The sequence below is a fragment of the Salvelinus alpinus genome, chromosome 21 (genome assembly GCF_045679555.1).
Source record: "Salvelinus alpinus chromosome 21, SLU_Salpinus.1, whole genome shotgun sequence".
In the NCBI taxonomy this organism is placed as follows: Eukaryota; Metazoa; Chordata; class Actinopteri; order Salmoniformes; family Salmonidae; genus Salvelinus; species Salvelinus alpinus.
The window spans coordinates 23,985,419-23,998,787 of NC_092106.1; the positions used below are offsets into that span (position 1 = coordinate 23,985,419).

The 13,369-nt window shown below is 41.3% G+C and overlaps 2 protein-coding genes and 1 pseudogene across 2 annotated transcripts; 2 read left to right on the forward strand and 1 right to left on the reverse strand.

Moving 5' to 3' along the window:
- Window positions 1-49: 49 nt before the first annotated feature.
- On the forward strand, window positions 50-3,637 carry LOC139548091 (vacuolar protein sorting-associated protein 26B-like). Its single transcript, XM_071357433.1, has 6 exons — window positions 50-818; window positions 963-1,119; window positions 1,418-1,582; window positions 1,784-1,959; window positions 2,053-2,195; window positions 2,408-3,637. The coding sequence occupies exons 1-6, from the start codon at window positions 596-598 to the stop codon at window positions 2,543-2,545; spliced, it is 1,002 nt and encodes a 333-aa protein (XP_071213534.1). The 5' UTR covers window positions 50-595; the 3' UTR covers window positions 2,546-3,637.
- A 91-nt stretch (window positions 3,638-3,728) lies between these two features.
- On the reverse strand, window positions 3,729-5,990 carry thyn1 (thymocyte nuclear protein 1). The gene is made up of 7 exons (XM_071357436.1): window positions 5,681-5,990; window positions 5,452-5,502; window positions 5,092-5,306; window positions 4,562-4,723; window positions 4,381-4,476; window positions 4,085-4,235; window positions 3,729-3,974 (listed from the first exon to the last, which is right to left on the reverse strand). Exons 2-7 carry the CDS (start codon window positions 5,498-5,500, stop codon window positions 3,928-3,930), a joined length of 720 nt encoding a protein of 239 aa, XP_071213537.1. The 5' UTR covers window positions 5,501-5,502; window positions 5,681-5,990; the 3' UTR covers window positions 3,729-3,927.
- Window positions 5,991-6,023: 33 nt separating this feature from the next.
- On the forward strand, window positions 6,024-13,362 carry LOC139548092 (isobutyryl-CoA dehydrogenase, mitochondrial-like; annotated as a pseudogene).
- The last annotated feature ends 7 nt before the right edge of the window (window positions 13,363-13,369 follow it).

Genomic DNA, 13,369 nt, shown 5'->3' on the forward strand with positions numbered 1-13,369 from the left:
GAAGAGTAGAACCTCTATTTTGAAAAATAATGCAGTCAACCAGACAACCCCGGAAGTGCAAAAACATAGGAAATGATCGCTTGCAACATTATGCTATTTCAGGAAAGATACAATTTAACAATTCAGGGCGAATAAAATTCTGAAGGAAACAATCAAGACTCACCACATTGTTAATCGGTTTCGATGAATGACGGATACATCTTGAGTTCGAGGGAAACGCAACATTCTTCAGTGTTTGTAGATATCACCATGCTTTGTAGTATTTAGGCTATTTATGTAATCGATAGGGATACGAAGATATGGTGCCGTATGTGTAATTGAATTGAATTTGAGAAGAGATACAAAGGTAAAATAACGCCTACATTTGCATATTTTTTCGAGACATCTCAGAAATACTACGTTCTGTGATCATCTCTGGTAACAAACAAGTTGGTGTTTTTGCACTTTCCGTCATTTCGAATGAACTACTGCATTTACTTTAGTAAGAAATAGGGCACTGAAAGTGTCACCTAAATTGGTCTTTAAAGATCTGTTCATGTTCAGATCCGATAAATCTTAACCTTGTTCATAAAACGGCACAGAAAAGAACACAAACATGAGTTTCTTCAGTTTTGGCCAAAGTGCAGAAATTGATGTAGTTCTGACTGATGCTGAGACGAGAAAGAAGGCTGAACATAAGACTGAAGATGGGAAGAAGGACAAATATTTCCTATTTTATGACGGGGAGACTGTGTCTGGAAAGATCAACGTTACACTGAAGAACCCTGGGAAAAGACTGGAACATCAAGGGATCAAAATCGAATTTGTAGGCCAGATTGGTGAGTATACATCTTAGTTACATCCCTTTTCTGTTGGACTTTTTGATCAACAACAGTAGTGTCATATGTGCCAATACGCCTAGATGCATTCTTCTATGAGGGAGTGATTCTATTGCGATGTGTATACCTGTCCTTCCTTCACAGAGCTGTATTACGACAGAGGAAACCATCATGAGTTTGTCTCCCTGGTGAAAGATCTTGCAAGGCCTGGAGAGCTTACTCAGTCACAGACCTTCGACTTTGAGTTCACCCATGTTGAGAAGCCCTATGAGACCTACACAGGCCAGAATGTGAAGCTGCGGTAAGGAAACATGCAGCCTGAACATTCTCTGCCAAAATAACTATTACTTTATGGCTCACTCTTTAACCCAAGTTCACCTTTGACCTGTCAGTCATGTGCCTAGCACTACTTCCTCATCAAGAGTAATGTTTGTGTGCTTCACATGCTCAAATGCATTGCATTACACACACAAATCATAATTACTGGTTATGATAATGACTATCTTCTTTTATAGCCTCAGGATGCAATGAGGATATGTTGTTGGATAACATCTGAGATTACAGCAGATTTGCTCAGTGTCTGTTGGTTGTACTTGCAGGTATTTTCTGCGTGCCACGGTGAGCAGGAGACTGAATGACATCAGTAAAGAGATGGATATTGTGGTGCACACACTCAGCACGTACCCAGAGCTCAACTCGTCAATAAAAATGGAAGTTGGGATTGAAGACTGTCTCCACATTGAGTTTGAGTACAACAAATCCAAGTAAGGGTGAAATAGATTTTTAAAAATTCAACACCCTCAGTCACCAATTTTTTTTAAACTCAATTTACAAAATAACAAAATGCCACCACCTCTAGTCACAGGAACATGCAGAAACCATTGTAGTTTAGAACCTTTCCTTTGACTATGTATTGTATTTTTGTGTTATAGCAGCCCTGTGACGATCTCTCCTGTCTTCTACAGGTACCACCTGAAAGACGTAATTGTGGGTAAGATCTACTTCCTGCTGGTGCGGATTAAGATAAAGCACATGGAGATTGACATCATCAAACGGGAGACAACTGGCACCGGTCCTAGTGTATACCATGAAAATGACACCATCGCCAAATATGAGATCATGGATGGGGCTCCTGTCCGAGGTAAAGGATATAGTGAAGTGGATTGTATGCTTTTGAAAATGGCAATGCTCAACTACCCATCAGGTCTGACTGAGTGTTTTTATTATGTTTAAGGAGAGTCAATTCCAATCCGGTTGTTTCTGGCTGGCTATGAGATGACCCCCACCATGCGAGACATTAATAAGAAGTTCTCTGTGCGTTACTACCTTAACCTGGTGCTGATTGATGAGGAGGAGAGACGCTACTTCAAACAGCAGGTATGGAACAGGGGCTTCTGATGGGTAATTGTTAGCAGTGATCCCAGATAAAATGATGTGCCCTTAGAGGGAATTTATCAGGTGTCAGGTTCAACATGGTGTATCCACTGTGCTGCACTTTATATATTGCATTCCTATCTAGCATTAAATGTGTCCCTATGGAAATTTGTTAGTGATTAAGACAATGAGCTCAAGACCACTTCCTTCTCCAGGAAATCACACTGTGGAGGAAAGGGGATGTGGTGAGGAAGAGCATGTCGAGCCAGGCCACCATCGGAGCCCAGCGGTTCGAGGGCTCAGCCAGTTCCGAGAGCGCTCTGGAGAAGGCGGCGAGGGAGGACAGCGGCTAAAGCTGCCTCCACTCATTCTCCTCACAGAAGGAAAAGATGTGGGGGCACCTGTCAGCTCACATGATCACTGATAAAGTAGCCCTGTTTATTAGGGCTGCTGAAATAAAGGGATAAAGGAAAGATTAAGGGAAGACTGGAGGATGAGGCATTACAGGGGCCTAAAATTCCGCTGCAGGTCAACTCTCTCAATACACATATCCAGTGAAAGCAAAGCCGGCCACTTGTTTAGATCTCCCCCTGTGCGTGATACCCTAAAATGTAATATTATACTCTGTCTTCTTCAAATGATCAACTTTCTTCGTCAAAGTACATTTCTAGCTTTAGCTTTATATATGAATGGATTCTAACTCCGTATACAAAACTGTATTGTCATAGGGAGTTGAAGTCCTGAGTAACAGTGATGCATTTTGAAAACATTCCATACTCAGTCAAATGCATTCCTGACATTTTGATGTGGTCTGTCATAATGAAATCTGAAATTCTAACTTTGCACTGATTATATGTATCCATTGCTCCTCCACATACACATGCTCTCAGTCCTTGTGTAATGATTGCACAGTGAGATCATTGGAAGGTTTCTATTGCATTTTAAGTGTTATCTAATTTCTTTGTTGAGTGAGAGGGCTGGATAAATGATTACTTACCCATTAATTTGTAAATCCTTCAAATAAGAGCCATTGAATCTCTCACCCACTTATGCCGTTAAACCGTCATACAGTGAATAGCATTCAGATGGTGCCACAATATGACCATTACATTCACATGCGTTACCTAAGCATTCCAATAGTGTTAGGCAGGGATTTTAAGTGCTTGTATTTGAGGTCTGATAGTAAGGAGTCTTCTGTATCTTCCATGTTAGAGACTTGAAATGTTGTGCCTAAGTGTATCAATCTAGCAAATGAAATTCTGTTGACTCAATATGTTTAACACATCTTTTAGCCTTAGGTTTTCCTGTATTTTTTGTGCTCTAATCTATAACCCCTTTCCCCAAAACTTAAATACATTTGCCAAATGCCTTGTTATCCACAGACACGTTTTGGTATAGAAATAAGTTGATGTGTACGTGCACCTGATAAATATTTCACTGATGGATTGATTGCCTTTACTCTTGGAAATGAAAATTCTGCATGTTTAGACTGAAATGATCCCCTTTAGACAGTGAAGGCAAACACATGAACTGTCATAATAGTATAAACATCTTTAATATTAGAAATAAACTCCAGGCTGTCTCTTGACAAACACAGAAACCTTGAGACAATTTCCATGTAATACAAGCATAATGGTTCAATAGACCTCACCTACAGTCAACATATTAGCAGCAGCATCATCATCATCATACACAAGACAGGAAAACTTCTCTCCAGGTCATCTTGTCAAAATCTTCACAGTGGGTCATTGTCCTCTAAACTCAGGACAAATTCAAATTCCTCTGAGAAAAAAATAAAAAATTTATGATTTTACTTACACAAAAGCTTTGTAAACCATGATGAGGTGGCAATTTGACAACTATATTACTCAGTGTCACTGATCTCCACGTACCACTGGTGAGGGGCTGGACAGACAGCCTAGCCCTGGTGAAGAGAGACATGCCATTCAGGGACCCGCCTTTGGCCTTGTGCTGCAGGTGGATCTTCTTCAACTCAGACAGAGGAATGAAGCGCTTTAACATCCTCTCAAACTGGACATCAACCTGGCAGTCAAACATGAAACAAGCCAGCAGAGCACTAGTACAGTTTAAATTGGATTGCGATAAAAAGCCTGTTACATATCAGTGATGTATCTTGATCTCAAGCCATTTGGAACACAAACAAATGTGAACATGAAAACATTCATACCATACTCCATTTGGGGTTGTCTGCCTTGCTGGAGGCGTCGTAATGGACATCTTTCTTGTCAAACTGAGTGTGGTCCACATAGGACTCCTTTACAATCTGGAAAAGAGAAAGCAGGTGAGAGGCACCATACCTGAAACACAGTGTATATTACAAACAGAAATAAGAACAGGTAGAGGCTCACCTTCATAACTCCAGCTATTCCAGGCTCCTTGCAGTTGCTGTGGTAGAAGAATGCATGCTGCCCCTCTTTCATGTCTCGCATGAAGTTACGGGCTTGGTAGTTCCGAACACCATCCCAACACCCAGTTTGGTTGGGAAGAGTCTTCAAATCCTCGATCCCAAACTGTGACATAGTAAAAGTAAGTAAGCCGTAACGACCCATAGGGCAGGAGCCCATCTCTTGTTTCTGTATATCGTTAGGCAGCTTGATGTATAAGTATACACCCAGAACAGGATGCTAGTCTGTCGCAGGGAATTACTCCCAATCCATTCCATTTATGCTGAAAGTTAAGTAGATGCATTGGGTCCCATTTTTTTAACCCCCAACCTTCCAATCTAAGGGTGGACACATTAACCACAAAGCCTCTTGAGTTGGTAACAACTGACATGGAATAGCCTAGATATCATTTATCCTGAACAAGACATCACTATTGAGCAACAACAGGTCTTGACACAGATGACACCTTCCTATTATTAAGCAGAATAGAATACCTTGACATCTATGCCATTTTCCAAGCGGCTCTCTGGCTCTGACTTCATCAGCCAGTGACAATACTGTGGTCGTTCAGGTGATTTTTTTGCCTTTGAACTCTCCTGTTTTCCAGTCTTTCCTGAACCTGAAGCTTTCCTCTTCCCCCTGACTGCCTGACCAACCTCCAATGGGGAGTCCTCACTGTGGGCATTAGTTTTTGTCTCTTCATCGTTGCCTGTGTAATACATTCCCTTATTAATAGCCATTCTAAAATCAAATCATTGTGGTTGTAAAGTGAGTGTGAAACAGTGTCAGGGATGTTGAAAAATCTTGCAATGGCATGTCATTCAGTGCACAGAAATGTGAACGTTTTTACTTACTGGATTGTAGTGTTCTTGTGGTTCCACGGGTTCTCATTTTAGGTGCCATGCCTGAGAGATGAAGCAATAACGTTAGTGGTTGGCTTGGAAGAACTAGAATCTTCAAGTCCCATTCCAATGATATCTAACCATTGGTGCGTGACAGTAGGTGACATTTGATTTACAGCAAAAAAAAAGAACGTGTTTCGTTAAATCAGCTAATTATGAGGAGGATTGCATTGTTACTTACTGGTACGTTGTAAAGATGCAAATCGAAGTGGTCAGGACCATAAAACTCAGAACACTGCAAAAAGAAGGACTCTGAATGACGAAGAACTCCCGCGCTTGTGGCTACGTCAAAAGCATATGATGTAGAAACAATTCGCTTTAGTTTGTTTATCTGTTTAGGCCCCCTTAATGTATCTGGTTTAGGCAAGCAATTGACCTTAGGGTATATTTCGGTGGTTAATCAAATTACGAGAAAAATGTGCCCTTTCCTGAAAAAGTATAGAAGAAAACTAAGCAAGCACCCCAATATAACAACTACACGTATCTTGCGTAATGGAACTACATTTCCCCACAGCAGCGTGATATAACCAATAACTAACATGGCGGCCATGGGAACGTTATCTAGAGTTGTCAGACTGAGTTCTGCATCGGCAGAAGTCGGCGGTTAATATTTAACAGCACACAAAGACGAGGAATAGCTTCGTGTATTGACCGTAAGCATTTTGGGTTTCAAAATCGTTGGTAGAGTAATGCAGACTTGCACTACTAACCATCTGACGCGTTAGCTTAGTTGGGATGAGCTGAAAAGCTCTCTAAACTAGCTAACGTTAGCTGAGTAACGTTACTGTAACGTTAGTAGGTAACTGACTGCAGATACCGTTAGTATTTTGTTTTTCATTGCCTAGTGTGCATTTTCCAGCAATGCATTCGTACTTAAGTACTAGTTAGTCATATTGACCACAGTTAGTAACGACAGACAGTAACAACTAACGTTATACTACCTACGTAGTAATGTAACCTCTGGTGGTCAAGTTGTACTCAATCGTTATTTTGAAGCCAAAGTAGTCGTGTTGCTACAGTATTTAAAAAATATATATTTATTTTATTTATTTAATGAAACCTGACAAGATTTTATTTTACACCATTGGCATTTCATCGACCTACAAGGTTTCACTTTGTACAATTGGCAGAAAAAAACTGGCAGTGCTCCTCCTTGCACAAAGGCGGAGGTAGCGGTCCTGCTGCTGGGTTGTTGCCCTCCTACGGCCTCCTCCACGTCTCCTGATGTACTGGCCTGTCTCCTGGTAGCGCCTCCATGCTCTGGACACTACGCTGACAGACACAGCAAACCTTCTTGCCACAGCTCGCATTGATGTGCCATCCTGGATGAGCTGCACTACCTGAGCCACTTGTGTGGGTTGTAGACTCCGTCTCATGCTACCACTAGAGTGAAAGCACCGCCAGCATTCAAAAGTGACCAAACATCAGCCAGGAAGCATAAGAACTGAGAAGTGGTCTGTGGTCACCACCTGCAGAACCACTCCTTTATTGGGGGTGTCTTGCTAATTGCCTATAATTTCCACCTTTTGTCTATTCCATTTGCACAACAGCATGTGAAATTTATTGTCAATCAGTGTTGCTTCCTAAGTGGACAGTTTGATTTCACAGAAGTTTGATTGACGTGGAGTTACATTGTGTTGTTTAAGTGTTCCCTTTATTTTTTTGAGCAGTGTATATAGAGAAAAGAGTCGGCCCGAGAATTGAACCCTGTGGCACACCCATTGACTGCTAGAGGTCCGGACAACAGGCCCTCTAATTTGACACACTGAACTCTCTAGGAAGTAGTTGGTGAACCAGGCGAGGCAGTCATTTGAGAAGCAGTCTTGAGGTGGGCTTCTGTCCCAGGGTTGCCATGTACAGCTAAAAAAAAACAAATTTTCAGCAAGAGAGGAGTTGCCATATTTATACAATAAAACCTTTTTCCATAACGTTATCGAGCCAATTAAGAAGGAATATCGTAGTAACTTTTATAACGATGTTTGAAGCAAAATTGTTAATAATAATTATTGTGAGCTATGTATGACATGACGTAATAAAGGAATTTGAAGATGTCGCAACAGAAAAGATAATTTGCCCTTAAACTCGCCAGATATTTTTTTTTATCAATGGATGTCGATTTAACTAATTTGACTGCTATGATAAGGCACAAGGCCGTATGGTATATGGCCAATATACCACGCTACACGGAGTGCTTGGATACATTTGTTAGCCTTGGTATATTGGCCGTATACCACAAACCCCAGGGGTGCGTTATTGCTATTATAAACTGGTTACCATAATTGTATTTTTTTTGTCATACCCGTGGTATATGGTCTGATCTATATCACGGCTTTCAGACAATCCGCATTCAGGGCTTGAATCAGGTTAATGTTTGTAAATAAATCCACTTTGCTTATGTGTTTAACTATAGATAAATCCAAAAGGAGAGTTTGAGTGATGAAAGTTGGACAGAGGATCTCAATCTCTGAGCAAGAAACACTTGGAAGAACATAAACTAATGTTAGGCTATTTTCTGGAAATTGTGCTATTATGTGCCAGATGTTAAGACTATAACGTTTTATAAATGGCCCATTTGCAAGATTGACTTGTCATTTCAATAGGCATAGGCCTACAGACTAAAATCTGGGTTTACAAAAGTATTCATCCATCTTGGTGTTTTTCCTATTTTGTTGCATTACAACCTGTAATTTAAATGGATTTTTGTTTGGATTTCATGTAATAAACATACACAAAATAGTCCAAATTGGTGAAGTGAAATGAAAAAAATAACTTGTTTCAAAAAATTCAAAACAATAAAAAACTGAAAAGTGGTGTGTGCATATGTATTCACCCCATTTGCTATGAAGCCCCTAAATAAGATCTGGTGCAACCAATTACCATCAGAAGTCACATAATTAGTTAGATTGTACACAGGTGGACTTTATTTAAGTGCCACATGATCTCAGGTTAGAAAGGTACCAGAGTCTGTAACACCACTAAGTAAGCGGCACCATGAAGACCTAGGAGCTCTCCAAACAGGTCAGGGACAAAGTTGTGGAGAAGTACAGATCAGGGTTGGGTTCTAAAAAAAAATATCCAAAACTTTGAACATCCCACGGAGCACCATTAAATCCATTATTAAAAAATGGAAAGAATATGGCACCACAATAAACCTACCAAGAGAGGGCCGGCCACCAAAACTCACAGACCAGGCTGTTACGTTCCCCAGTTTCTGTGTTGTAGTTTGTGTATTTGAGTGTGTGTTTCAGGAGATGGCTTCCTGAATTCTCCCCAAGCAGCTGATTGTTCAGCCCCATTGATGATTGGAGCTGACCCCGCCCCCTCAAGTTACAGCTGTATCCCATTAGACTCCTTCTCCAGCTATAAAAACCAGTGTTCTGTTGCTCAGAAAAAGAGATCATAACTGGGAGATCATTGCTGAGAGAGGAGGCTGAGGGTGATATACTGTGTTGGTTGTTCTCAGAGGGAGATGATTAGTGTGACCTGTATTGGTTGATTGGTTATGTCTTTTGTGTGTCAATAGGACGCAGTGTTTTGATTATTGAAATTGTTTGGATAATTCTGTTTCATTTGTTCCCAGAGGGGAAGGGGAAGGCACCTAGGGAGTGCTTAGGCAAGAGGCCTGCGGGCATACATATACCCGTAGTATATTCACTGTCTAGGCACACTAGGTAAGACCTGGGCGTACCACCCCCTGTATTTTGGTTAGCGCACCAGGTGGTGCTAAGTTAGGTAAGTAGTGGGTAGGCAGGTAAGGTAGGAGAGGGGGCTTTGATATTTACTTTCTTTGCTTTTGTTCCATCCAGCCCCTTTTCCCCATATTACCGTGTGAAGGAATACATTCCTAGTAAACGGTAAATTCTCTGCTTTTGTCATCCTTACTCACACCTACAGTCCATACCTCTTTCATTTCACAGGGAGTTGAGTTGTAGCAGGGTGTTGTGTTCCCTCTTAGAGGTGTGCGTAACACAGGCAAGGAGGGCATTGATCAGGGAGACAACAAAGATAACCCTGAAGGAGCTGCAAAGCTCCACAGCGGAGATTGGAGTATCTGTCCATAGGACCACTAAGCTGTACACTCCACAGAGCTGGGCTTTACAGAAGAGAAAAAATGTCATTGCTTAAAGAAAAAAATAAGCAAACACATTTGGTGTTTGCCAAAAGGCATGTGGGAGACTCCCCAAACATATGGAAGAAGGTACTCGGGTCAGATGAGACCTTAAATTGAGCTTTTTGGCCATCAAGGAAAATGCTATGTCTGGTGCAAACCCAACACCTCTCATCACCCTGAGAACACCATCCCCACACTGAAGCATGGTGGTGGCAGCATCATGCTGTGGGGATGTTTTTCATAGGCAGGGACTGGGAAACTGGTCAGAATTGAAGAAATGATGGATGGCGCTAAATACAAGGAAATCCTCGAGGGAAACCTGTTTGTCTTCCAGAGATTTGAGACTGAGACAGAGGTTCACCTTCCAGCAGGACAATGACCCTAAGCATACTGCTAAAGAAGCAATTGGGTGGTTTAAGGGGAAACATTTAAATGTCTTGGAATGGCCTAGTCAAAGCCCAGACCTCAATCCAATTGAGAATCTGTGGTATGACTTAAAGATTGCTGTACACCAGCAGAACAACTGTTGGATATACTCTGCGTGCAGTGAACGCAAGTGAAGTGACACAATTTCCCTAGTTAATATTGCCTGCTAACATGAATTTCTTTTAACTAAATATGCAGGTTTAAAAAATATACTTCTGTGTATTGATTTTAAGAAAGGCATTGATGCTTATGGTTAGGTATATTCGTGCAATGATTGTGCTTTTTTCGCGAATGTGCTTAAATCATCCCCCGTTTGGCGAAGTAGGCTGTGATTCGATGATAAATTAACAGGCACTGCATTGATTATATGCAACACAGGACAAGCTAGTTAACCTAGTAATATCATCAAATATGTGTAGTTAACTAGTGATTATGTGAAGATTGATTGTTTTTATAAAGTTTAATATTAGCTAGCAACTTTCCATGCTGCACTCGCGTAACAAGTGGTCAGCCTGCCACGCAGTTTCCTTGTGGAATGCAATGTAATCGGCGTCCAAAAAGGCCGATTACCGATTTGTTATGAAAACTTGAGTACGGGGTATTCATTAATGGATGCTTATTTCTGTGCAGCATGTGTAACTGGATGATTGACACCTTCGGCAACACTGAGCAGAGGGAGAAGTTCTGCCCTGAGCTTTGTACGATGGACAAGTTTGCCTCTTATTGTCTCACTGAACCAGGTTGGTATTTTGTCTTAATCTTTCTAGTATGTGATAGTGTGTCATGCATTGACACCATGAACCTGTATAATGTGGTTATGAAGCAGTTTTATTTCTGAATCTTTTTGTCTTATTGAATCTCATTTCACATTTCAGGCAGTGGCAGTGATGCTGCTTCGTTACTCACTACTGCAAAGTTGGAAGGAGACCATTATATCCTCAATGGTTCCAAGGTACTGTTTTTAATTCATAGCTGATAGAATAAATAGTGATATAAAGTGGAAGTTCCTGTCTCACTGTGTATGTGTCTTACTGCAGGCCTTCATCAGTGGAGGAGGAGACACAGACGTGTACATAGTAATGTGTCGGACGGGAGGGAAAGGTCCCAAGGGGATCTCCTGTGTGGTGGTGGAGAAAGACACTCCAGGACTCAGCTTTGGCAAGAAGAAGGAGAAGAAGGTAGCTGGCATTTGATTGATGTTGATATTGTCTTAAATTGGTCATTTTGAATACAATCATTATGTCTTATAAACTGTAAAGCAGGAACCTACAAACTTACATGGTCTGTAGTTCATGTCCAAGTGAAGCCATGTCCACAAGTGGGCATAGTTGAGTCATAGTCATGTTGAAGCCCTGAGGGATGCAGTGATTCTCCAACTGAGGCCTCTATTCTCTCTCTCCAGGTGGGATGGAACTCTCAGCCAACTAGAGCAGTGATCTTAGAGGACTGCCACGTCTCAGTGACCAGTCGGCTGGGTCAGGAGGGACAGGGCTTCAACATTGCTATGAGAGGCCTGAACGGAGGCAGGATCAATATTGGTGAGATGGCACCAGATTTACCTTTTGTTTCAATGATTATTTGATGGCCATCTATATATTTCTCTCAAGTCGGTTTTGCTTAACCCATTTTATTCACAGGTTTTGAAAACACAACCAATGCTCAGGTGTCAGCTACATTAAATTACATTGGGTTTATCTGCCTGCAGCCTCTTGTTTTCTTGGGGCGGCCCATACATGTGTACAGCTGGCGAGAGTTCACCTGTTAGTACGCAAGCAGTTTGGAGAGACTCTCCAACAACCAGGTAAGCATCCCATCAAGTCTACGGCTTTGAATTGGGAAAGACCTTTAGTAATCCAATAGGATATTTGATTCTGAGTTCCTGCAGTTCTAGTTGGCAGAGATGGCAACCAAGCTAGTGGCGTAATGTCTGTTGCTACGCGAGGCTGCCCTGGCACTGCAGGAGAGCAGGTCTGACGCTGTGTCCCTCTGCTCCATGGCCAAACTCTTTGTCACTTACGAGTGCTCCAACGTGAGTCAATATTATCTCTTAAAATGGTTCTTATGGATAGACCCCAAATAATTATGAAAATACTGTTATTTTAGTATTTACTGTAAAACTTCCATTAGCTATTAGCCTGGGCGTGTATTTGCTTAAACTGCAGCAGACTTGTTTTGACATGCAGGGATCAGTCATTCAACGCAAGGTAGAGATGCAGTGAAATTCCACTGCAGCAGACCTGCAAAATGCAGACAGTACACGATTAATTACACTTTTTTGGGACCCAGAGCTTATTATAGGCCAGTGTTTATTTGCTAAAATGTGAAATGATTCCCGGCCATTAAGAGACCAATGCTTGTTGGAGACTCAACATTTAATGGACGTTTTACAGTAAGTGGTCTCCTTTTGCACACTGGTAATGATGTAGACTATCAGATGTAGCTGGACATCTCTCTCACACACATCGGTATCTCTGCCCTCAACAGATCTGTAACCAGGCACTCCAGATGCATGGTGGATACAGTTACCTCAAAGACTACGCTGTTCAGCAGTTTGTCCGGGACATCAGAGTACACCAGATACTGGAGGGTATGTATACACCTTGCTTACCATGACAAAGCTGTCCTTCTGAAATTCTGCTTTATAACAGATGGTTATCAGTATTTGAATGGTAATGCACACCTCTTTATAAACTTAGGCACTGTTGTTGCACTGACAAATTACTGACGTTTTACCCTTTTTATATTTCCTTTCTCTTTCAGGAAGAAATGAAGTGATGCGGATGATAATTGCCAGAAGTTTACTGTCAGTCTGGATAAATGTAATGCCATGGGCCATCCAAAAATGGACTTTCTCCTGTCTTGAAGGGATGGTGGTGGCAGCCATCATGTGGTGTTTGACTGTGACTGGATCCCTCAAGTGTCTTGAACTCACCCTCTTTTAAAGGGGGAAAATACTGTAGGCTAAAACTGTCATTAGGTCCTCCTGTCCTGTTTGCATGGAATTAAATAATGTTATGTAAACAAACATGTTTGGTTCTTGCAATAAAAAACAATGCATCTATATCAGATGGCTAGTTTGACATCATGGCCTCTCCTGCAAAGTGGCCTTTCATGTGTATTCAGTTATGATGGCAACATTTGAAACATGAGCAAGTTTGGTTCTCATGACACAATTCCAGTTTAATCCTAAAACAAATGTATCTAGGCGGGTTGGATGACTGCGAAGTTTCATGTATGGTGTGTGTACTATAATATTTGGTGCTCAAATGTGACTGGATTATCAGTCATTTACACTCAAAATAAAACTGTCTGACAGCACTAGATAAGTTTAAA